General features: G+C 39.0%; 3 protein-coding genes across 3 annotated transcripts; 2 read left to right on the top strand and 1 right to left on the bottom strand.

Annotated features, from left to right (window-relative positions):
* Positions 1 to 10,114: 10,114 nt before the first annotated feature.
* On the bottom strand, positions 10,115 to 10,698 carry LOC107761406 (uncharacterized). The gene is made up of 2 exons (XM_075236148.1): positions 10,518 to 10,698; positions 10,115 to 10,410 (listed from the first exon to the last, which is right to left on the bottom strand). The coding sequence occupies exons 1-2, from the start codon at positions 10,696 to 10,698 to the stop codon at positions 10,115 to 10,117; spliced, it is 477 nt and encodes a 158-aa protein (XP_075092249.1).
* Positions 10,699 to 11,746: 1,048 nt separating this feature from the next.
* Positions 11,747 to 19,591, top strand: LOC107761407 (uncharacterized). Its single transcript, XM_016579635.2, has 6 exons — positions 11,747 to 11,914; positions 11,984 to 12,036; positions 12,156 to 12,285; positions 18,882 to 19,027; positions 19,257 to 19,481; positions 19,582 to 19,591. Exons 1-6 carry the CDS (start codon positions 11,810 to 11,812, stop codon positions 19,589 to 19,591), a joined length of 669 nt encoding a protein of 222 aa, XP_016435121.1. The 5' UTR covers positions 11,747 to 11,809.
* A 491-nt stretch (positions 19,592 to 20,082) lies between these two features.
* On the top strand, positions 20,083 to 21,480 carry LOC107761408 (uncharacterized). Its single transcript, XM_016579636.2, has 3 exons — positions 20,083 to 20,408; positions 20,710 to 20,864; positions 21,191 to 21,480. The coding sequence occupies exons 1-3, from the start codon at positions 20,159 to 20,161 to the stop codon at positions 21,254 to 21,256; spliced, it is 471 nt and encodes a 156-aa protein (XP_016435122.1). The 5' UTR covers positions 20,083 to 20,158; the 3' UTR covers positions 21,257 to 21,480.
* The last annotated feature ends 2,204 nt before the right edge of the window (positions 21,481 to 23,684 follow it).

Raw genomic sequence — 23,684 nt, 5'->3', positions numbered from 1 at the left:
TTGGCGAAGGCCTTTGGCCTTAAAGGGTGTTGTTTCGAACTTGTTTAAATACAGACCCATCGTCATTCGATCGAGGTCAAACTCTTCTTTTTGGCGAAGGCCTTTGGCCTTAAAGGGTGTTATTTCGAAATTGTCGAAATATTAACCCGTCATCGTTCGAACAAGGTCGAATTTTTCTTTTTGGCTAAGGCCCTTGGCCTTAAAGGGTGTTATTTCAAACTTGTCAAAATATTAACCCATCGTCGTTCGATCAAGTTCGAACTTTTCATCTCGGCAGAAGCCCATGGCCTTAAAGGGTAATATTTCGAACTTGTCGAAACACTGACCCGTTGTCGTTCGATAGAGGTCGAACTCTTTTTTTGGCGAAGGCCCTTGGCCTTAAAGGGTGTTATTTCAAACTTTTCGAAATACTAACCCATCGTCATTCGATCGAGGTCGAACTATTCTTTTGGGCGAATGCCCTTGGCCTTAAAGGGTGTTATTTTGAACTTGTCAAAATATTAACCCGTCTTCGTTCGATCAAGGTCGAAAGCTTCTTATCGGCGAAGGCCCTTGTCCTTAAAGGGTGTTATTTCAAACTTGTCGAAAAACTGACCGGTCGTCCTTCGATCAAGGTCGAACTCTTCTTTTTGGAGAAGGACTTTGGCCTTAAAGGGTGTTATTTCGAACTTATCGAAATATTAACCCGTCGTCGTTTGATCGAGGTCGAACTCTTCTTTTTGGTGAATGCTCTTGGCCTTAAAGGGTTTTATTCTGAACTTGTCGAAATACTGACCCATCATCGTTCGATCGAGGTCGAACTCTTTTTTTTGGCGAAGGCTCTTGGCCTAAAAGGGTGTCATTTCAAACTTGTCGAAATACTAACCCGTCGTCGTTTGATCGAGGTCGAACTCTTCCTTTTGGCGATGGCCCTTGGCCTTAAAGGGTGTTATTTCGAACGTGTCGAAATATTAACCCAACCCGTTTTCGTTCGATCAAGGTCGAACTCTTCTTTTTGACGAAGGCCCTACGCCTTAAAGGATGTTATTTCGAACTTGTCGAAAAACTAACCCGTCGTTATTCGATCGAGGTCGAACTCTTATTTTTGGCGAATGCCCTTGGCCTTAAAGGGTGTTATTTTGAACTTGTCAAAATATTAACCCGTCGTCGTTCAATCAAGGTCGAACGCTTCTTATCGGCGAAAGCCCTTGGCCTTAAAGGGTGTTATTTCGAACTTGTCGAAATATTAACCCAACTCGCCGTCGTGCTGTCAAGGTCGAACTCTTATTTTTGGCGAAGGCCCTTGGCCTTAAAGGGTGTTATTTCGAGCTTGTCGAAATATTAACCTGTCGGCGTTCGATCAAAGTCGAACTCTTCTTTTTGGCGAAGGCCCTTGGCCTTAAAGGTTGTTATTTCGAACTTGTCGAAATTTGAACCCGTCGGCTTTCGATCAAGGTCGAACTCTTCATCTTGGCGAAGGCCCATGGCCTTAAAGGGTGTTATTTCGAACTTTTCGAAATATTGACCCGTCATCGTTCGCTCGAGGTCGAACTCTTCTTTTTTGGCGAATGCTCTTGGCCTTAAAGGGTGTTATTCTGAACTTGTCGAAATACTGACCCATCATCGTTCGATCCAGGTCGAACTCTTTTTATTGGCGAAGGCTCTTGGCCTAAAAGGGTGTTATTTTGAACTTGTCGAAATACTAACCCGTCGCCGTTTGATCGAGGTTGAACTCTTCTTTTTGGCAAGGGCCCTTGGCCTTAAAGGGTATTATTTCGAACTTGTCGAAATATTAACCCAACTCGTCGTCGTTCGATCAAGGTCGAACTCTTTTTTTTACGAAGGCCCTTGGCCTTAAAGGGTGTTATTTCGAACTTCTCGAAATATTAACCCTTCGTCATTCAATTAAGGTCGAACTCTTCTTTTTGGCAAAGGCCCTTGGCCTTAAAGGGTGTTATTTCAAACTTGTCGAAATACTGACCCGTCGTCATTCGATCAAGGTCGAACTCTTTTTTTTGGTGAAGCCCTTGGCCTTAAAGCGTGTTATTTCAAACTTGTTTAAATACAGACCCATCATTATTCGATCGAGGTCGAACTCTTCTTTTTGGCGAAGGCCTTTGGCCTTAAAGGGTATTATTTCGAACTTGCCGAAATATTAACCCGTCATCGTTCGATCAAGGTCAAATTCTTCTTTTTGGCGAAGGCCCTTGGCCTTAATGGGTGTTATTTCAAACTTGTAGAGATATTAACCCCTCGTCGTTCGATCAAGTTCAAACTTTTCATCTTGGCAAAAGCCCTTGGCCTTAAAGGGTATTATTTCGAACTTGTCGAAACACTGACCAATTCTCGTTTGATCGAGGTCGAACTCTTCTTTTTGGCGAAGGCCCTTGGCCTTAAAGGGTGTTATTTCAAACTTGTCGAAAAACTGACCGGTCGTCCTTCGATCAAGGTCGAACTCTTCTTTTTGGAGAAGGACTTTGGCCTTAAAGGGTGTTATTTCGAACTTATCGAAATATTAAACCGTCGTCGTTTGATCGAGGTCGAACTCTTCTTTTTGGTGAATGCTCTTGGCCTTAAAGGGTTTTATTCTGAACTTGTCGAAATACTGACCCATCATCGTTCGATCGAGGTCGAACTCTTTTTTTTGGCGAAGGCTCTTGGCCTAAAAGGGTGTCATTTCAAACTTGTCGAAATACTAACCCGTCGTCGTTTGATCGAGGTCGAACTCTTCCTTTTGGCGATGGCCCTTGGCCTTAAAGGGTGTTATTTCGAACTTGTCGAAATATTAACCCAACCCGTTTTCGTTCGATCAAGGTCGAACTCTTCTTTTTGACGAAGGCCCTTCGCCTTAAAGGATGTTATTTCGAACTTGTCGAAAAACTAACCCGTCGTTATTCGATCGAGGTCGAACTCTTATTTTTGGCGAATGCCCTTGGCCTTAAAGGGTGTTATTTTGAACTTGTCAAAATATTAACCCGTCGTCGTTCAATCAAGGTCGAACGCTTCTTATCGGCGAAAGCCCTTGGCCTTAAAGGGTGTTATTTCGAACTTGTCGAAATATTAACCCAACTCGCCGTCGTGCTGTCAAGGTCGAACTCTTATTTTTGGCGAAGGCCCTTGGCCTTAAAGGGTGTTATTTCGAGCTTGTCGAAATATTAACCTGTCGGCGTTCGATCAAAGTCGAACTCTTCTTTTTGGCGAAGGCCCTTGGCCTTAAAGGTTGTTATTTCGAACTTGTCGAAATTTGAACCCGTCGGCTTTCGATCAAGGTCAAACTCTTCATCTTGGCGAAGGCCCATGGCCTTAAAGGGTGTTATTTCGAACTTTTCGAAATATTGACCCGTCATCGTTCGCTCGAGGTCGAACTCTTCTTTTTTGGCGAATGCTCTTGGCCTTAAAGGGTGTTATTCTGAACTTGTCGAAATACTGACCCATCATCGTTCGATCCAGATCGAACTCTTTTTATTGGCGAAGGCTCTTGGCCTAAAAGGGTGTTATTTTGAACTTGTCGAAATACTAACCCGTCGCCGTTTGATCGAGGTTGAACTCTTCTTTTTGGCAAGGGCCCTTGGCCTTAAAGGGTATTATTTCGAACTTGTCGAAATATTAACCCAACTCGTCATCGTTCGATCAAGGTCGAACTCTTTTTTTTACGAAGGCCCTTGGCCTTAAAGGGTGTTATTTCGAACTTCTCGAAATATTAACCCTTCGTCATTCAATTAAGGTCGAACTCTTCTTTTTGGCAAAGGCCCTTGGCCTTAAAGGGTGTTATTTCAAACTTGTCGAAATACTGACCCGTCGTCATTCGATCAAGGTCGAACTCTTTTTTTTGGTGAAGCCCTTGGCCTTAAAGCGTGTTATTTCAAACTTGTTTAAATACAGACCCATCATTATTCGATCGAGGTCGAACTCTTCTTTTTGGCGAAGGCCTTTGGCCTTAAAGGGTATTATTTCGAACTTGCCGAAATATTAACCCGTCATCGTTCGATCAAGGTCAAATTCTTCTTTTTGGCGAAGGCCCTTGGCCTTAAAGGGTGTTATTTCAAACTTGTAGAGATATTAACCCCTCGTCGTTCGATCAAGTTCAAACTTTTCATCTTGGCAAAAGCCCTTGGCCTTAAAGGGTATTATTTCGAACTTGTCGAAACACTGACCAATTCTCGTTTGATCGAGGTCGAACTCTTCTTTTTGGCGAAGGCCCTTGTCCTTAAAGGGTGTTATTTCAAACTTGTCGAAATACTAACCCGTCGTCATTCAATCGAGGTCGAACTCTTCTTTTTAGCGAATGCCCTTGGCCTTAAATGATGTTATTTTGAACTTGTCAAAATATTAACCCGTCGTCGTTCGATCAAGGTCGAACGCTTCTTATTGGTGAAGGCCCTTGGCCTTAAAGGGTGTTATTTTGAACTTATCGAAATATTAACCCAACTCGCCGTCATTCGATCAAGGTTGAATTCTTATTTTTGGCGAAAGCCCTTGGCCTTAAAGGGTGTTATTTTGAGCTTGTCGAAATATTAACCCGTCGGCGTTCGATCAAAGTCGAACTCTTCTTTTTGGCGAATACTCTTGGCCTTAAAGGTTGTTATTTCGAACTTGTCGAAATATGAACCCGTTGGTGTTCGATCAAGGTCGAACTCTTCATCTTGGCGAAGGCCCTTGGCCTTAAAGGGTGTTATTTCGAACTTGTCGAAATATTGACCAGTCGTCGTTTGATCGAGGTCGAACTCTTCTTTTAGGCGAGGGCCCTTGGCCTTAAAGGGTGTTATTTCGAACTTGTCGAAATATTAACCCTTCGTCATTCGATTAAGGTCGAACTCTTCTTTTTGGCAAAGGCCCTTGGCCTTAAAGGGTGTTATTTCAAACTTGTCGAAATACTGACCCGTCGTCATTCGATCGAGGTCTAACTCTTCTTTTTGGCGAATGTCATTGGCCTTAAAGGGTGTTATTTTGAACTTGTCAAAATATTAACCTGTCGTCGTTCGATCAAGGTTGAACTCTTCTTATCGGCGAAGGCCCTTGGCCTTAAAATGTGTTATTTCGAACTTATCGAAAAATTGACCCGTCGTCATTCGATCAAGGTCGAACTCTTTTTTTTGGCGAAGGCCCTTGGCCTTAAAGGGTGTTTTCGAACTTGTTTAAATACAGACCCATCGTCATTCGATCGAGGTCAAACTCTTCTTTTTGGCGAAGGCCTTTGGCCTTAAAGGGTGTTATTTCGAACTTGTCGAAATATTAGCCCGTCATAGTTCGAACATGACGGGTCGAATTAACCCGTCATGTTATTTCGAACAGTGTCTTTATAAAGCAGTCAAAGCAACAAGTCAATAAATATTGGAGTCTCCATGTAGCACTGTGGAGCTCACCAACTGATGTCTTTCTCTGGTGATGGCCAGTCCCTAGCAGATGTTTGTGCCAAAATGTCAATACAGTAGAGTTTACAGACTCAATGAATGGTTGTCCAATCAAGGCAGGCTGGGAACATAAAGTTTGAAAACATGTAGAGCACATATTCCATATACAAGCTAATACGACTACAAGTATGCTACTTCTAATTCATACTAGCTAATACAAATAGAAGTACCATACTTCCAATACTAGTTATTTGTAATATAGCAATAAGGTTTATGAAATATCTTTTAACCAGGTGACTGCTCTCCAATTCCCCGAGCAACTAGGGACCTGGTATGCAGTCAACTCCACGTCTAGGTGGGTTGGGTATAAATAAGCTTCAACATAGGAGTAGGCACATTATATATGTCTTGTATATTAGTTTGATTATAAGTAAGCTCCACGACATGGGTGAGTATATTATGTTTGTTTGTATAGTAGTTCAAGTATGTACCTTCATATCTTAACAAATACAGACCCTCATAGCATTATTACAATGCTCAATGCTTCTAGTAAGTTATCTAAGCAGTCGGATAAGTTATCTCAAGTATATGCTTATATTCCATCACATATAAAATAAATCACTTATATGCAAGTACAACATGATTCACAATATAAAATAACAATTCTTTAATACATTCATCGCATGTATGGTACATGTATAGCCTATAGTTCCATTAAAACACAAGTAAACATATAAGCATGTCCCGAGTCCTGACACCACAAGTAAGAATCACGTTGTTTTAAAGTACAAGCCTTGAAATCAAGCCAAGGAGAGGGTCCCCACTCACTTGCAACCTCTAATATGACGCCAAGCTTCAACTAAGGTCACCCACATAGTAGCTTGCTGAATCTATTATCAACCACCAGTATTCCAATTTTCTCATATCTCAAATTCTAGGGTTTTAGTTTTCTAGGTTCTCCCATGATTCTACCAACTAAACTTCTAGTTGCTTTATCCAACCTCTAAATATGAAAGCCCATACAATTTAGCTGTGAAAAATAACTCAATCTCAAAAATCTATGTTGGGTTCACTTGTGTGAATTTCTAGCCTATTAAACTCTTAAAACAACATTTACACGTGATATTTTGACATGAAGAGAGTTCAAATGACCTCTAAGACCTATATGGAGGGTTTGGGTGCTACATTTAAACCTATTAAACATGTCTCAATCGACTTCCAACAAAAGGGAATCAGTTCCTGATCATTTCAAACACTCAAAGTATATATGAAATTGAGCCTTCATCCATATCAACAGAGCAAATAGAAGTCAACTAAGCTTGGGTTATTACATCAGTACATTGTCCGATACTAAGTCTTTTCCTTCTTCATAATACAGCTTCGAATATCCTTCACTGTAAAGGTTGATTTGCTAGCTAACGTTCTATCTTTTTCTGATAGGTCCTTTGAATGTTTTGTTTCCCAAGAAATAATCCATCTTTGGCTTTCTAACTTCATGTTGAAGGATATACTTTCAGCAATTATTTCCGAGAAAGATGGGGAATAGAGTGCTTAATTATTCCCTCAAGCTGCTCTGGTTTAAATAAACTTTGACAAAAATACAAATAAGGAAAAACTACAATTACAAGCCTACAAAATCTCTTAATCACTTAATTACAGGGATTTGTGTAATTACAATTTTGTGTATCTTTCTGTCTTTACATAGTATCAATTCTTACCATATTTAATACTTCCCCTCAAGCTGGAGCGTGCATGTTGTATGCTCCTAGCTTACTACAGATATTGCCAATTCTGATTGCTTAGAGTGATTTTGTGAGGGCAGCTGCAACGTCTTTTGAGTTGACAAAACTCATATCATGTACCTGGACTCAATCTTTTGTCGAATGAAGTGACAATCTATTTCAATATGCTTCGTTGTTTCATGAAATACTGGATTCGAAGCGATGTATAATGCGGCTTGATTATCACAAATCAATTTCGTCAGCTTGTCCCCTCCAACCTTATCTCCCGTAAAAGTTGCCTTAGCCATATAAGCTCGTAAGTAGCCAATGCCATACCCCAATATTCTGCCTTGTGGTTGACCTAGCCACCACATCTTGCTTTTCACTTTTCTTGGATATTAGATTGCATCCAATTAAAATACAATAACCTGAAGTGGACCGTCTATTAGAGGAAGAACTTGCTCAATTTGCATAGAATACACAACAATGTGTGTATGCCCCTTGTTTTCACTCAATAAACCTTATCCCGGAGAACCTTTGACATATATTAGGAGGCGAATTATTGCATTCCAAAGACTATCACAAGGTGACGGGAGAAACCGACTAACCACACTCACAACAAATGAGATGTCAGGTGTTGTGAATCATAACATAGTTGAGTTTGCGAACAAGTCTCTGATATCTAGCTGGATCTTTTAGAGGCTCCCCTTATCCTGAAACAAGTTTAGTATTTGGATCCATAGAGTCTCCGTAGGTTTGCAGTTCAACATGTCAATGTCTTCCAAAATATCTAAGGCATACTTCCTTTGTGAGATGACAATGTCGTTGCCAAATTGTGCCACCTCAACGCCTAGAAAATATTTTAGTATGCCCAAATCCTTAGTTTGAAATTGACTTGAAAGATGCTACTTAAGTTGGCAATACCTTCATGATCATCACCTGTGATAACAATATCATCAACATAAACAATTAGAAAGATACATTTGTCATTAGATAAATGCCTATAGAATTTGTTCGGGTCATTCCAAATTGTTAGACAACGTTCGAAAACGGCCAAACCATGCCTTGGGAGACTGCTTGAGACTATAAAGAGATTGACGAACTCGACAAACTAATCTAGACTCCCCTTGAGCAACTATAGATTTTTGAGAAGAAGAAAAGGCTTCTTGTATTTCTGTGTTTGTTTACATCCCATGAGCAAGTGAATTTATACAAAGCCCCTAATACTAATTAAGGAAATAAAATAAATCTATACAATCAATCTAGCTGTCAAATCAAATTAAATAAAATCAGATCTCTAAAATATAATCAAATCAGCTGAAATCATGCTAATCAACACTCAAACTAGGGCCGTGACTGGTACTAGGTGATTTAGACTCGCCTAGTAAACCTGTTATCCACACCATTTTCTCCATGGTCTTCAAGGTTGTTGTTTTCACATGCATTTACTGAATTAGACATTTTGACCTGAAATCAAAAGACATCTTCAAATTTGTATCAATGTACCAAACTCCATTCAAATAATTCATAAATGCATCAATAATGTTTGTAACCACAAGGTTTTCAGATAGCTAAAAGCAATAAAATCAGTCTCAAAATTCTACTATACTGGCTTAAACTTCAAATAGAAAATCCCAACATAATGAAGACACTTCAATGAGTTCATGGAGCAAACACTAGGGTTATCCTTTAGAACTCAGCAGAAAATTGTAATAGAAACAATATGTTGGAATAAATTAAGGCTCCAACAGACAAGGTAGTACTCATTAGAATACTCTGACTGTAACTGCTCAATATCTCAACTCACTACTGAGGTGCGGGATCCATACCTGTATTTGTAATACATGTAAAGACGAAGAGTGAGTCACAAGTATCCATGGCACCTCCCCTTGGATATGACGTGTCAAGTATCCATCGCCAAAGTAAATAAGAACGGGCTGAGCGCAGATCCTTGATGTAACCCATCCCAATCGGAAAATGTTCCGAGTCTCCTCCCACTATCCCCACCCGAGTCTTAGCTCCATCATACATTCCTAGGAACACCTCTAACCTCCAAGCATCTCTAAAGGACCTCCCCAGGTACCTTGTCGTACGCTTTCTCTAGGTCAATAAACACTATATGCAAATCTTTCTTCCTATCCCTGTACTGTTCCACCATCCTCCCAACAAGATGGATGGCGTCCATAGTCGAACTCCCCAGCATGAAACCGAATTGGTTCTCAAAATAGACTTTTAACCCTCGCTTCTACCACCCTTTCCCACACTTTTATTGTGTAACTAAGCAACTTGATACCTCTATAATTATTGCAATTTTGGATATCTCCTTTGTTTTTGTACAACGAGATCATCGTACTCCACCTCCAATCCTCGGGAATCTTCTTCTTCCTAAAAATAGAGTTAAATAATCCAGTTAGCCACTCCAATCCAGCCCTATTCGCATACTTGCAGAATTCAACTAGATATCTTTTGGACCAGTCGCTTTGCCCCTGCTTATCTTACGTACCGCCCCTGCGACCTCCTCGAAACTAAAGCGCCTACAGTATCTAAGATCACACTGGCTCTCAGAGTTCTCCAAATCGACCATCACAATGCTCATATCCCCCTCTTCATTTAGCAGTTCATAGAAGTAAGTGTGCCACCTTCGCTTGATCTATGCCTCCTCCATTAAAACTCGGGCGTCCTCATCTTTGATGTACCTCACTTGGTCCAGATCCCTCGCCTTCCTCTCCCCCTCCTTAGCCAGCCGAAACAACTTTATGCCCCCGCCTTTGTCCCACAGTTCTTCGTACAAACGAGCAAACACTGCAGTCTTAGCCTCCATGACCGCTAACTTCGCCTCCTTCTTAGCCTTCTTATACCCTTCTCCTCCTCGTTCGTGCTCTCTACTAACTTTAAATATGCTACTTTCTTGGTTTTTACTTTTCTTTGGACCTCCTCATTCCACCACCAGTCTCCTTTGTGGCTTCTAGCGTAACCTTTAGAGACCCTTAACACCTCTCTCGCGGCCTCCCTAATGCAATCTGCCATCCTCGTCAATATACTACTCGCTTCCCCACTACTCCCCTAAGCCCCTATAACCAACAATTTCTCTTGCAACTCCTGGGCCTTGTCCTTAGTTAGAGCTCCCCACCTGATCTTCGGTCGACCACACCCAACCCACTTCTTCCTCTTTAGCATGATGTCTAAGTCCATCACTAAAATCTTATGCTGCGTCGTGAGGTTCTCACTCAGAATAACCTTACAATCAGTACATAGACCTTTACCACACCTCCGGAGAAGGAGATAGTCGATTTGGGTCTTGGCTGCCGTGCTCTTGAAGGTAACCAAGTGCTCTTCCCTCTTTTGAAAACTCGAGTTTGCTATCACCAAATTAAACGCCTTAGCAAAATCCAACAACGACTTACCTCCTCCGTCTCTGACCCCAAAGCCAGAGCCGCCATGCACCTCATCATAGCCCCCAACAGACCTCCCAATATACCCATTAAAATCCTCTCCTGTGAATATCCTTTCAATGGGCGGAATACCACGCACACCCCATCCAAACCTTCCCAAAAGCGCCTTTTAACCTCCTCATCCAGGCCCACTTGGGGCGCGTAAGCGCTTATAACATTCAAAGTACGCCCTTCAACTACTAATTTAATAGCCATCAGCCTATCATTCACCTGCCCAACCTCTACCGCTAGCTCCCTGAGATCCTTGTCCACCAAGATGCCTACTCCGTTCTTACCCCTCTTACCTGCTGAGTGCCACAGTTTAAACCCGTCCACCTCCCGCGCCTTAGACCCTACCCACCTAGTCTCCTAAACACAAGCTATATTAATCTTTCTCTTCTGAAGAATCTTAGCTAATTCTATAGACTTCCCTGTTAAAGTTCCTATGTTCCAAGATCCAATTCTCAACCTAATAGCTCCCTTATTCCCCTTACCACCCTTGGCCCCTAACCCACCTCCTTCCCTCTGCCCCACTCCCTTACCTACCCGAGGACATGTCCTTAATCCACCATCTTCCCCCACAACCACAGTAACCTACGATATACTAAAGGCTAATAAGTAATAAGATAAGTTGCAACTACCCGACCTTAATCACGCTAACACAATAAGCACACTGATAAGTCTAAACGAACACGAAAACAACTTAAGAGACATTTATCATGAAAGTTCTAAAATCTCGAAGCAACTTGTGCATAATTTTCTCTAAACATCTAATGTTAGGAAAACAGGTTGCGAATTAAGCCATCCCTTTAACTTTCGAGCCAACAACTATAAACTTATTTCCAAATGACCAATTAACTGACGCTAAATCAGGGTTAACAACCTATCAATTCATAAATAAAATAAATGTGATCTCTTTTTAGGTATTTTTGGTTTTGTGTGTGTGTGTGAAAGAGAGAGAGAGAGAGAGAGAGAGAGAGCGCTCTATTGATGAAGGTTTTTAAATTCTCATTATACTATGTGATATACGGCTACTTTGACAACTTATAGGAAATGGGCAGAATATGGCATCAAACTAGGAAATGGGCAGAATATAGCATCAAACTAAATAATTTTTAGTTGAATAGTTTGAAGTTGTGGACAAACTCATGTCTAATTATTTCATTGTTTTGTCTTGTCAACGAGAAGATATGGACCTTGGCTTGGCAACTGTTCAATTAACTTATCAAGTTTCTCTATAACTTGGACTGATACTATTCCAGAGTTTACACATATGCAATCATGCATGTTTATGTGCACCTTTTGATACAGGGCAAGAAACCAAGAAATGGTTTTGGTTGACATGTTAACTGAACCTGGTAAAGCATGGCAGTACTGTCCGAGGGATGTGCTTCGTAGATTTTCAACAATTTTAGAAGATGAATTTGGCTTGGTATGTTTTAAGATCTTTTGTACAGGAGCTGAAAGATATTATTGATCTAATGCATATCTATATTTTCAGGTCATGAATGTAGGGATTGAAGTTGAATTTTACCTTTTGAAGAGTGTAATAAAGTATGTCAGGGAAGTTCCCTCTTATATTTTGTTTTTGGAGTTTCCCTTCTATGATATATGATGTGTTTGGAGTTTCTTATTATAACTTTTAACACTAAACGTGAAAAGAAATACTACAGGGATGGAAAAGAAACATGGGCCGCAATTGACAGGTCCTCTTACTGCTCTACAGCAGCAATAGATGTTGCATCATCAGTTCTTGAAGAGGTTTTCGTTTCATTGCAGTCCTTGAATATTATTGTCGAGCAGGTTAGTTTGCATTTCCTTGATTCTTAGTTTGCGAAATTGATTTTATATAGAGAACTGCAAACTATATTAGGAACTTTTAGAGTGCTACAACTATTACTATATTTTACAGTACTTTTCTTTATAGTTCCATGGAAAAATGACTGCATACTAAAAGAGTATACCTAAATAAGGACTTCATGCAACGGACCAACAGAACAAACTACTAGTACATGTTTTCCTTTTACTCAAAGTAAAGCTTTGCAGTAGGTACGAGGGACCTTACGAGATTATTCTTTGTTTTCAGTAATATTTGTTATTTGTGACTTAAAATTATTTCCTTGTATTTTTTTAGAAAACCCATAATCCCTATAGATTTGGGAAAACTCATTGTCCTAATAGATTTTGGAAAGGAAAAACTATTGTCCTTGTCTAATCGAGAAACCTTTCTCTTATAAGTTTGAGACTATTTGGGATCTATATTTAGGGGTTGTAGTTGGGGAGTCTATAGATTGTATTGTGCTTTTCTTCTCATTCATAGTGGAAAACTCTCTCTGCTCTTGCCCCGGAGATTAGGCTTAGCCGAACCTCGTTAAATCCTTGTGTTGTTTTTCTTCTCTATTTGTTTTGTATGTGATTGTGCACTAGTTAACCCACGATCTTCTGTAACAATTGGTGTCAGAGCAAGGTTCGAGTTTCTACATATAATCTAGGGCTAAGATGTCTTCATCATCTTCAACGAAATACAAAGTAGAGAAATTTGACGGGGTTCCAGTTTCAGTCTATGGAAGATTAGGATGAAATCGTCCCTGGTGTTACAAGGGTTATGGAAGGCAATTGATGAGGATTTTCCTGAAGAGATGAAAGAGATAGAGAAGGCAAACCTGAAGGAGAGGGATTTGAGTGCAATCTTCATGAGCTTACAGATAGCATTCTTCGGGAAATTGCTGAAGAAACTTCTAGAGCAACGACATGGAAGAAGCTGGAAGATCTGTATTCTAAGAAATCGCTGACAAACCGTCTCTACCTGAAAAAGAGATTATACAATCTCCGTATGAATGAAGGTACACCCGTTAAAACTCACCTTGATGAGTTTGATTCAATTATAATGGACCTGAAGAACGTGGATATCAAAATTGAGAGCGAGGATCAAGCCTTGATTGTGTTATGTTCTTTACCACCGTCTTATGATACTTTTGCTGATACGCTGTTATATGGGAAAGACAATATTTCATTGGAAGATGTTAGTAATGCGCTAAAATCTAAAGAGTTGAAAAAGAGCTTTCTAGACAGCAGAATTGAGGGCGAGAACCTTGTGAGTAGAGGAAGAACACAACAAAAAGACTTTAACAGGAAAAAGTCCACCGCCAGATCGAAGTCTAGAGCAACGAAGCATAATTGTTATGAGTGGGGGAGTAAGGTCAATACAAGAGAGATTGTCCCAAGCTAAAAGAGAAAAGAGGGAAGGAGGAAATAGAGAGCAATACTTCTGATGATTGTGACTATGTAGGGGAAGTCTGTGATGTGTGTTCTAGTCATGGGCAAAATTCTTGGGTTCTTGATTCTTGTGCTACTTTCTACATGTGTCCACACAAGAATTAGTTTGCAACTTACAAGCAAATGAGTGAGATTGTCTACATGGGAGATGATAATCCATTACCAGTAGAGGGGATTGGTAACATTAGTTTGGGAACGTTCTATGGAATTGTCAGAAACATTGAGTGTTGGCATATTCCTCTGATAAAGAAAAATTTGATTTCTCTTTCGACATTAGATGATCAAGGGTGTAAGTTTCACTCCGAAAATAGAATACTTAAAGTGTGTAAAGGCTCTATGGTACTCATGAAGAGTAAACTGCATTCTAAATAGTATCATCTTCAGACCAGTATAGTTGAAGAGGAAAGTGCTGTAGCTTCTGGGAAAAGTGATATGAATCTGTCTCAGTTGTGGCACTTGCGACTTGGTCATATGAGTGATAAGGGATTGTCTTTGTTGAGTAAGCAGAATTTGTTGAACGGGTACAAAAATCAAGTTTTGTATTTTTGTGAGCATTGTGTGTTTGATAAACAGACAAGGGTAAAGTTCAGCAAGAAGCCGAGCACATGACTAGGGACAAGTTAGATTATATACATTCAGACTTGTGGGGTCCAAACAGAGTTCCCTCCAAGAGTGGTGCCATGTATTTTATGACTTTGATTGATGATTACTCAAGGATGGTGTGGGTGTATTTTCTCAAAATAAAAGATGAGGCATTTCCGACATTTGTTAAATGAAAGACGATGGTTGAGAGGCAGATGAAAGAAAAGTGAAGCGTTTTCGAACTGACAATAGGTTGGAATTTTGCAATTATGAGTTCGCTAAAGAGAGGGCATAGTGAGACACCTCACTTGTGTCGGAACAACACAACATAATGGTGTTGCAGAATGTATGAACAGAACGCTTTGTGATAGGGCACGGAGCATGCTTTCACACTCATGTATTGGCAAGGATTTTTGGGCTGAAACAACCAATACAACTTGTTATTTGGTCAACAGATCTCCATCTAACACTATTGAGTTCAAAAGTCCTTTTGAGGTATAGTCCTATTCGCCTGCTGATTATTCAAATTTAAGGATATTTGGTTGTCCTGCTTATGCTCGTGTGAGGGGTGGAAAACTTGAGTCGAGAGCAACGAAGTGCATATTTCTAGGGTATGCAACTGGAGTGAAAGATTATAGGTTGTGGTGCACAGATCAAAATACTCCAGAGCTAATTATCAATAGGGGTGTAACATTCAATGAATCTGCCTCACTGGACAGTCAGAGGGAAAAGGCAATTGCAGAAACAGATCGTGGTGTCAGTGAGCGCTTAGAGCTAGAAATTGAATCTCTACTAGCCTAGCCCAGTAATTCTAAAGTAAAGGAAGTGGATGAGGTGCAAAATATTGATCAAAATGATAATATTAATGCACATGTGCAACATCAACCATATAACATTGCAACAAGCAGAGAGAAGAGAGTGATCAATCGACTGCAAAGGTTTGCAAACGAGGTTGATGAGAATCTTCTTGGATATACGAATCCTGTGGGATTTGCTTTGGCAGTTGCCGAAACCGTTAATGAGTTTGAGTGTTATAGCTATCCAGAAGTTATTCCGAGTACAGAACCAACTCGATGAGATTAGTGCTATAACTGAGGAGATTGAGTCTCTTAACAAGTTTAGGCGTTACCTAGACTTGGTTGATGTGTGTGAAAATGGGTAGAGCCCTTGCGAGGGCTAAGGACAAGGTAGAGAGATGTTGTTCCTCTTGATGAGAATTCAAGCCAAAGGGGAAAATTTGTTATTGGTGGCTTGAATTATTTCCTTGTATTTTTTAGGAAACCCATAATCCCTATAGGTTTGGGAAAACTCATTGTCCTAATAGATTTGGGAAAGGAAAATCTGTTGTCCTTGTCAAATTGGAAAACCTTTCTTTCGTAGGTTTGAGACTATTTGGGATCTATATATAGGGGTTGTAGTTTGAGATTCTATAGATTGTATTGTGTTTTTCTTCTCATTCATAGTGGAAAACTCTCTCTGCTTCTGCCTCGGGGATTAGGCTAAGCCGAACCTCGTTATATCCTTGTGTTGTTTTTTCTTCTCTATTTGCTTTGTGTGTGATTGTGTGTTAGTTAACCCACGATCTTCCGCAACAATTAACGTTCATTACCGAATTATTCTTGCGTTTAGAAGACATTTATGACGAAGCAATGTTATAAATACCGGGAAAAAAGTGCGAAAAATCTATTTTTCATTGCTAGTTGAATTTTGCAATTTTCATTTACGAAATGACGAGGAATTTTGTTTTATATGTCACATAACTAATATCACTTGTCTGAGGATATTATATTACTTGAGCTTGACAAATGGACTCATATGTACCACTTGCTTGCTTTGAAACATACAACTACTGCTATTACGCCCTAGTTCCAAACAAATTGGGGTTGACGATACGAATTCTCATTTCTTCTTTTAAGCTCAACTCATATTATCATTATTACCAAATAAAATAATGTGTTAGTGTAAAACATTCGTGCTTTTATAATAACTAGTATCTACGAATGTGCGTTGCACGTTAATAATGGCACGTGATGATTTAAATATTATTTATATGAAGGAACAATAAAATTTAACCACTGAGAGAAATTTTATGTTTAATAATATAACAATCATCTAAATGCCGAAAAAGATTATTACATTAGCATAATACATGAATTTAAAATAAAGAACATCATCAAAACTTGCACAAATGATCAATTTTGTCATGTTAGTTAGATAATAATGTATTATAGTTTAAAAGTATTTAATATGATGGTATCTTAACGGACACTTCTTTGTGGATTTTGTTTTGTGTATGTTTTCTCCTATTGCTTTGGTTGCTCTACCTTAACCAGAATTCTTGTTGTCGATCTTGATATCCCTCTTGAAGGTGCAACATACAGTTGTTTGTGCAAGAAAATATATTGCAGTATATATAGTCTAATATTTAGGATGTTTGTCCTTGTGCTTTATTTATTATATTTGCAAAACATAAATATACTGAAAATTATTTTCACACAAATTTAAAAGGATATTCCCTAGTTTCGGAAAACGAAAGTTGAATTCAAGGATAAGAATATATGTAGAAGTACATTGACCAGTATCATACTTTTTGCATGTATGACGTTATTGTTAAAATTTCCTCTGGCCCGGTTGCTTTGCCCCTGCTCATTTTACGCATAGCCCCCACGACCTCCTCAAACTCGATGCGTCTACAGTTACCCAAAATCTCGGAGACTCTCAAAATGCCCCAATTCACCTAGCACAATATCCTTGTCCCCTTCTTCATTCAGAAGTTTATGAAAGTAAGTCCGCCATCTCGCTTAATCTGTGCCTCTCCCATCAATACTCTACCGTCCTCGTCTCTGATGTACCTCACTTGGTCCAGATCCCAAGCCTTCCTCACCTTGGCCAGCTGGAATAACTTCTTATCCCCGCCTTTGTCCCCCAATTCCTCGTACAGACGACCAAACGTTGTAGTCTTAGCCTCTGTGACTGCCAACTTCGCCTCCTTCCTAGCTACTTTATACCTCTCTCTGTTCGCTCTCCTCTCTTTCTCTCTTGTGCTCCCTACTAACTTCAAGTACGCAGCCTTCTTCGCTTTCACTTTATCTTGGACCACTTCATTTCACCACCAGTCACCTTTGTGCCCGTTAGAGTAACTCCTCGAGATCCCTAATACCTCTCTCGCCACCTCCCTTATATAGTTCGCCATCGTCGTCCACATAGCGGCCACGTCCCCACTACTCCTCCAAGCTCCCATAGCCGATAACCTCCCCTCCAACTCCTGAGCTTTATCCTTTGTCAAGGCTCCCCACCTGATCCTCGGTTGTCCTCGAATAGACCTCTTCTTCCTCTTTATCATGATACCAACGTCCATCACCAAGAGCCTATGTTGTGTCGCGAGGATCTCCCCCGGGATCACCTTGCAATCCTTACACAACCCTCTATCACACCTCCTGAGGAAGAGGTAGTCAATTTGAGTCTTTGTCCCTGTACTTTGGAATGTAACCAAATGCTCCTCCCTTTTCGGAAAGCTAGAGTTCGCAATCAGCAGCTCAAAAGCTTTAGCGAAATCCAAAAGCGAAGTTCCTCCTCCGTTCCTAATATCTCATTTTGGAGCTTCCATCAATTTACTTATGGCGTACTTTCACTTACGAAAATATGGGGTGTAACAATATATGTGTGTGTGTGTGTGTGTGTGTGTATATATATATATATATATATATGTGTGTGTGTGTGTGTGTGTGTGTGTGTGTGTAGATCAAATAATATTAATTAAACAAAGAAAAATAATTAACTACTTTGCATTTTAAAAAGTGAAAAATTACTGTAGATCATAAATAAAAATATCTATTAAAATTATTATTTAAGGGTCTCCAATTAAACTTTGGCTTTGGGCCTCAAGTATTGTTGAGCCTCCTCTGGTTATAAAGACAAGAATTTTTTTTCTTAGCTCATATATTTTGTCACCATATTTTCACACTCTTGCATTTTTTTAGTTCTTTAATTAGTACGCCTTCTGTTTCAATTTATGTGACACATTTTTCTTATTCATCTGTTCGAAAAAGAATGACACATTTATATATTTGGAAACAATTTAACTTTAAGTTTTCTATTTACTCTTAATGAGAAGGTTTTACTGCCACACAAATATTTTACCCTCTATGCTTTAAAGACTACGAGTTTCAAAAGTATTTTGTTTTGTCTGTGCCGAGTCAAAATGTGTCTTAATTTGGAATAGACAAGAAAGTAATTTTCGGTCGAAGAATATGACTTGTAACTATCTGTGTTGTGTAATCCTGGTTGAACCTTGCAAAGAAGAACTAGAGAAAGTCTGATCCATTTATACTAATTTACTGTTGACCATGGATAGTCTTTACCTAAAAGAATAACTCGTCTATTTGCTGTTATGGTTTACGTGGATCATTTCTTTATGAACACCATCAACAATCTCTACATAATTTTCACTTTTACCTAGAATGAGAACAAGATAGCTCATATATTTTACAGTGTGGCCTACTATACTGCCCCATTTGATGTTTCCTCCTTTTAGTATGCAGCTACATTCAGAAGCTGGGAAAGGCCAGTTCGAAATTGTCCTGGAATACACAGATTGTCATAGAGCAGCTAATAACTTAATAATTACACATGAAATCATCAAAGGAATTGCAAGGAAACATGGGCTGCTAGCAAGTTTTATGCCAAGGTTGGTAGCAGATTTTACCACAGCATTTTCATGTGCATTTTTCTTTTTACTTGTTTATCTGGATATTTTTTTCATCTTTATTAGATTGAACCCTTATGCTCAGAATCATTAACATATTCTGCGTACACTTGTGCAATTTCTTCCGTTGTTTCTTATCAATGTCATTAACATTGATAAGATGAAAGGTCAATTCAAGTTATAATTGATGTTTCTTTACTTTACTGTCTAGGTATTATTACGATAATGTCTATCCCTGGTATGATGAATATTCAAAAGACGATGTTGGCTCTGGATCACATTTGCACATCAGTTTGTCTAAGAATGGGGAAAACGTTTCTATGGCATCTATTGAACCAAATCGGTATGGGATGACCAAGATTGGAGAATCGTTCATGGCTGGGGTGTTAGATCATCTTCGTTCCATATGTTTATTTACAATGCCTATTGAAAACAGGTAAGCATATTCTCTGTTACTCTTAATGTACTGCTTCCTTTAAATATGTTGATCATTGGCATACACTTCTTCTAGAGTGCCAATTGTTCAATATGAGCAGATTTATCTGATAGAAATATCCCGTTGTAGGTTTATTTTCATGCAAGTCATTGAATTTTACTCACTATTGCTAGTCACAAAACTCTCTCTTATCACAATAAGTTACTAAATTCTACCCACTATAACAATAATGTCACATAGTTATTTTTGTCAAATGGTAACTAAACTTTTCCCCACTATATAACAGCAAAGTCACAAAACTTTACCCTTGTAAACGAAGACACCTTGATGGGTAGGTTTGGGTGGTATAGTGCATCGAAAAGCAGACCAAAGACTCTTTGAAAAGCCTATTTTACCTCTTTGTCAGACCTTCATCATCATCATCATTATATGTATGGTTAATGGATATTTCTCTTTACCTCGTGCTTTTGGCCCCCACACGAGTACATCAAAAGAATATTTTGATCTCAAATCAAATTCCCTTTCCATCTTTCCTTTGGATTTCTTGGATTATTATGCTCTACATATTTCCTAAAAAATAAATTAAATGACAAAGAAGATAATTGTGTTTGTGCGATTGGACTTAACTGGGTAGAGATAATTGAAAATTATAGTCTCTTTATTTTAATGAATTTTATATGTTAATTATGTACAGTTATGAGCGCTTAATGCCTAAGTCGTGGAATTCATCATACCTTTGCTGGGGGGTGGAATGCAAAGAGTTAACTATAAGAGCTTGTTGCCCTCCTGGAGCTCCAGATGGCGTAGTAACCAATTTTGAAATTAAAACATTTGATCGATCTGCAAACCCACACCTTGGTCTTGCCTGTATAATTATTGCTGGGATCGACGGCTTGCGGAGAAATTTACCAATTCCAGATCCAGTAGGTAAGCTAGATGATCTTCCAGTAAGTATTGCTCTACCATTATTGCTGTCTTTCGGTACTCAGGATGTATTTTTGTACATGCCTTCTAATTTAAAGCAGATGAGATTTGAAAGCGGAAACCATGTGAATTTATACCTTAGTGTCATTGTATCAATTCTATGTGATCACCAAAACAAGTCTAATTAAATATTTAGCTATCTGAAGCAGGTTATATAAAAGTAGATACTCATTTTCTCTGTCCATAGGTGAGACATTCGTGCACTTTTTATCTGATATTCAACTTCTGTTTTCGTTTGTAACAGAGCCAGAAGCTGATGTCTTCGATCATAATGATGACAATGATGATAACAGAGTACCAGCTTCTCTTAGATGCTCTATAATCCATATATTCTCTGATGAATGGTTTAAAGAAATGTTGGGTGAGAACTTTTTGATCACCAGACGAGGAATTTGCAGCGTACGTCTCAAAGTTTGCTTTCTTCAAGTGTTTGATATAATTTCCCTTTTCACTTAATAACTGGTTATTCTCACAGATTATCAAGCATATATGTACACAAAATTACTAATGTAGCTAACAGCTTAATCTGTACCTTCACAAACGTCATGCCAATATAATACTACTTATTAGCAAAGTGGATTATATTATTACTATGACAATCTGCCACTGCATGAGAAACTGCAGGCATTAAGTTTTCTTTTTCTTTCCTTCTAAGTACTTGGATTACCACCAATTTTGGCAAAAGGGTATTTTATGATTAAGACGTAGCTTTTGCTGTTTTGCAGGATGAAATCGGACACTACATGATGGGTAGAGACGAAAAATACGGGCACTGTGTATTCAATTTTTAGGTTTATCACATGCATCAGAGAGATCAGGATGGTTCATGTTGTTAATTATTATATTTGAACATTCTTTGCTGTGCCCTATTTATCTTGTGCTCATCTTATGCACTTGATCGTAATAATTTGGTTTCTCACTTCCGTTTTACTTTGTATCATTCTTGTTAGATTAAACCGAGGGGCGAGAACAATAAGTTGTGTACCTTTTTATATACAACGAAAGAATCGTTGAACTCACCATCAAAAAGTTGTTCTTAAGTCAAACTTCAATTCACTAGGAAAGGAAGTTTATATCCACAAACAAGTTGTCTTTCCTCTCTTGTGTGTTTTTGATGGAAAAATCACAGAGTATTTGTTCTCTGTTGAAGAAGAAAAGGAAGAAGACGGTTGAAAGAGAAGTTACCAAGTTGTGGAATCTAATTCCTCATAAAGAGAAGTTACCAAGTTGTGGAATCTAATTCCTCATTTAAGCGTACTGCTTCTATGTTGTAGTTTTTTGGTATTGTGACTCCCATCTAACTTCTTTTACTTTTTCTATCTAACCGGGTCGGATCAACCCACATGGAGCGACCCAAACCCAATACTCCAACATCTCCCACTTCGCTCATGGTGGGCTAGACCCAAGCAAGTATCATACTGACAACACAGGTTTTCATAGAGACATAGTTTGTGCGATCTGCGAGTCTCAAGAGCTATAATAATCCAAAGCCATTAAGGTTGTACAAAAGTTCTACGTAGAAATCCAATCACATGCGGAAAGGATTCAGTAATAACATGAGGATCTTGTTGCTCGCAATATCCTAGACTATCATTTGCTACTCCAATAGCTAGTTATCTGATCCTTCATCCTCGAAAGAGTTGAAATCAAGTTCATGTTTATAACATCGTACCCATAATTACGCTTGATACCCTCATGGTAACTGTAATGCTCGACTTGTGAATATAAGTTAAATACTTATTTTAGTTGTCTTCCCTTTCTACTCGAATCTATTAATTCCAAATCATTTGCTTTCCTAGACATGCACTGTATTGCCGAATCCCTCATGGCTATTACTGACATGCTAAAGTAGTAATACTGATAGGTACTTCAAGAGACAGTAAAAGGTCAAAGGGTATTTCCATTAAAAGTTAATGTAACCATTTCGGGATCTCACAAAATGAAGAAGCAGGGATCCATTCTTCCATTATCTCAATGGTCGATTGCACACGTGGTATGAAACACGTGCTACGATGTTCTCACTTGATATTAGTGTGTGTGTCTCATTCAACATCGTACAGATCTTGGTCTAAACACTTCTAAATGTCTAACCCAAGTTTCTCACTTCAGCTATACTCAACTCCAATTTCTTAGAGAAACTTGTATCTGGCTTATTAAACAAGTTGTTAAGGATTGTGAAATCCATATGTTTGAACTCTAGTCAATGTCACACCTCCTTTTTACCACCCGAGGGCGATATAAGGGAGTTTTTCCAATTAAAGTGACATTATACAAAATGGGATTATTTATTTAAATTATCAGAGTCGCCACTTGGGATAGTTTATTTGGTGTCCCAAGTCACCAGTTTATTTTAAAATCCCAAATCGAGGAAATTTCGACTTTACTTTATAAGTCTGCGAACTAGAAATTCTGGATAAGAAATTCTGTTAACCCGGGAGAAGGTGTTAGGTATTTTCGGGTTCCGTGGTTCTAGCACGGTCGCTTAAACTATTAATAATTGGCATATTATCTGATTTACTACATGTTTTAACCTATTGTGCATTTTTAGCTTTATAACCGCTTTTAATTAATTATTTTTTTAGGAAAGATTCAACGTCATCTAAAACACGTCTTGAACCACGTCACATAAATGCACCCGCGGTCCACAACACATTTATCTAACGTTGTTGAGGTTTGGATTTGGGTCACATAAATGCACACCCGAGTTTAGGAGAGTAACTTTTAAATAGCGCGTCTAAAGCAACTACGCTCTTTCACATTAGCGATGGCCATGGAAAATTCATCTAAATGGCACGCCTCGATTTCTAAGGATTAAAATACTAATTATGCGAGGGCCATGCATTTTGAGATTTTGTTTGGCACGGCACACCTCGATTCCAATTTTTTAAAGGGAACTTGAACTAAACCTTGGAGGGCCATAAACTATGTCTTACCTAATATGGCATGCCTCCAATCTGCTTTTAAAAGCCCAACTAATTAATTAAGGACGATTTAAAGGAACTATAATTATTCTAAACTAAAACCAGGACTTGATTCACTTAAATAGACGGACCAATATTAAACGAAGTCCAATCTATTCAAAGCCTGGGCTTGAAGTGAAGCCCAATAGCCTATCGAAAATTACAAGGCTACCAAGTGGCTGATTCCACAATAGCTTAAGCTAAGCCCAAAAGGGAACCCAACTCTGAGGACATACCATCATCCCAAAGCTGGGACTAA

This window comes from Nicotiana tabacum, chromosome 18, assembly GCF_000715075.1.
Source record: "Nicotiana tabacum cultivar K326 chromosome 18, ASM71507v2, whole genome shotgun sequence".
Lineage (NCBI taxonomy): Eukaryota > Viridiplantae > Streptophyta > Magnoliopsida > Solanales > Solanaceae > Nicotiana > Nicotiana tabacum.
The sequence above is the reverse complement of the archived record's forward strand: the minus strand, read 5'-3'. Positions and strand labels throughout refer to the sequence as shown.

What these genes read in the sequence shown, in the direction of transcription:
- LOC107761407 (XM_016579635.2), top strand. Translation starts at nt 11,810, where the DNA reads ATGGTTTTGGTTGACATGTTAACTGAACCTGGTAAAGCATGGCAGTAC. An exon ending in TAGAAGATGAATTTGGCTTG is followed by an intron (nt 11,915 to 11,983) that starts GTATGTTTTAAG and finishes CTATATTTTCAG; the next exon opens with GTCATGAATGTAGGGATTGA. An exon ending in CTAGCAAGTTTTATGCCAAG is followed by an intron (nt 19,028 to 19,256) that starts GTTGGTAGCAGA and finishes TTTACTGTCTAG; the next exon opens with GTATTATTACGATAATGTCT.
- LOC107761406 (XM_075236148.1), bottom strand. Translation starts at nt 10,698, where the DNA reads ATGGCTATTAAATTAGTAGTTGAAGGGCGTACTTTGAATGTTATAAGC. An exon ending in TTTAATGGGTATATTGGGAG is followed by an intron (nt 10,411 to 10,517) that starts GTCTGTTGGGGG and finishes ATTTGGTGATAG; the next exon opens with CAAACTCGAGTTTTCAAAAG.
- LOC107761408 (XM_016579636.2), top strand. Translation starts at nt 20,159, where the DNA reads ATGTTAATTATGTACAGTTATGAGCGCTTAATGCCTAAGTCGTGGAAT. An exon ending in ACCAATTCCAGATCCAGTAG is followed by an intron (nt 20,409 to 20,709) that starts GTAAGCTAGATG and finishes CGTTTGTAACAG; the next exon opens with AGCCAGAAGCTGATGTCTTC. An exon ending in CCAGACGAGGAATTTGCAGC is followed by an intron (nt 20,865 to 21,190) that starts GTACGTCTCAAA and finishes GCTGTTTTGCAG; the next exon opens with GATGAAATCGGACACTACAT.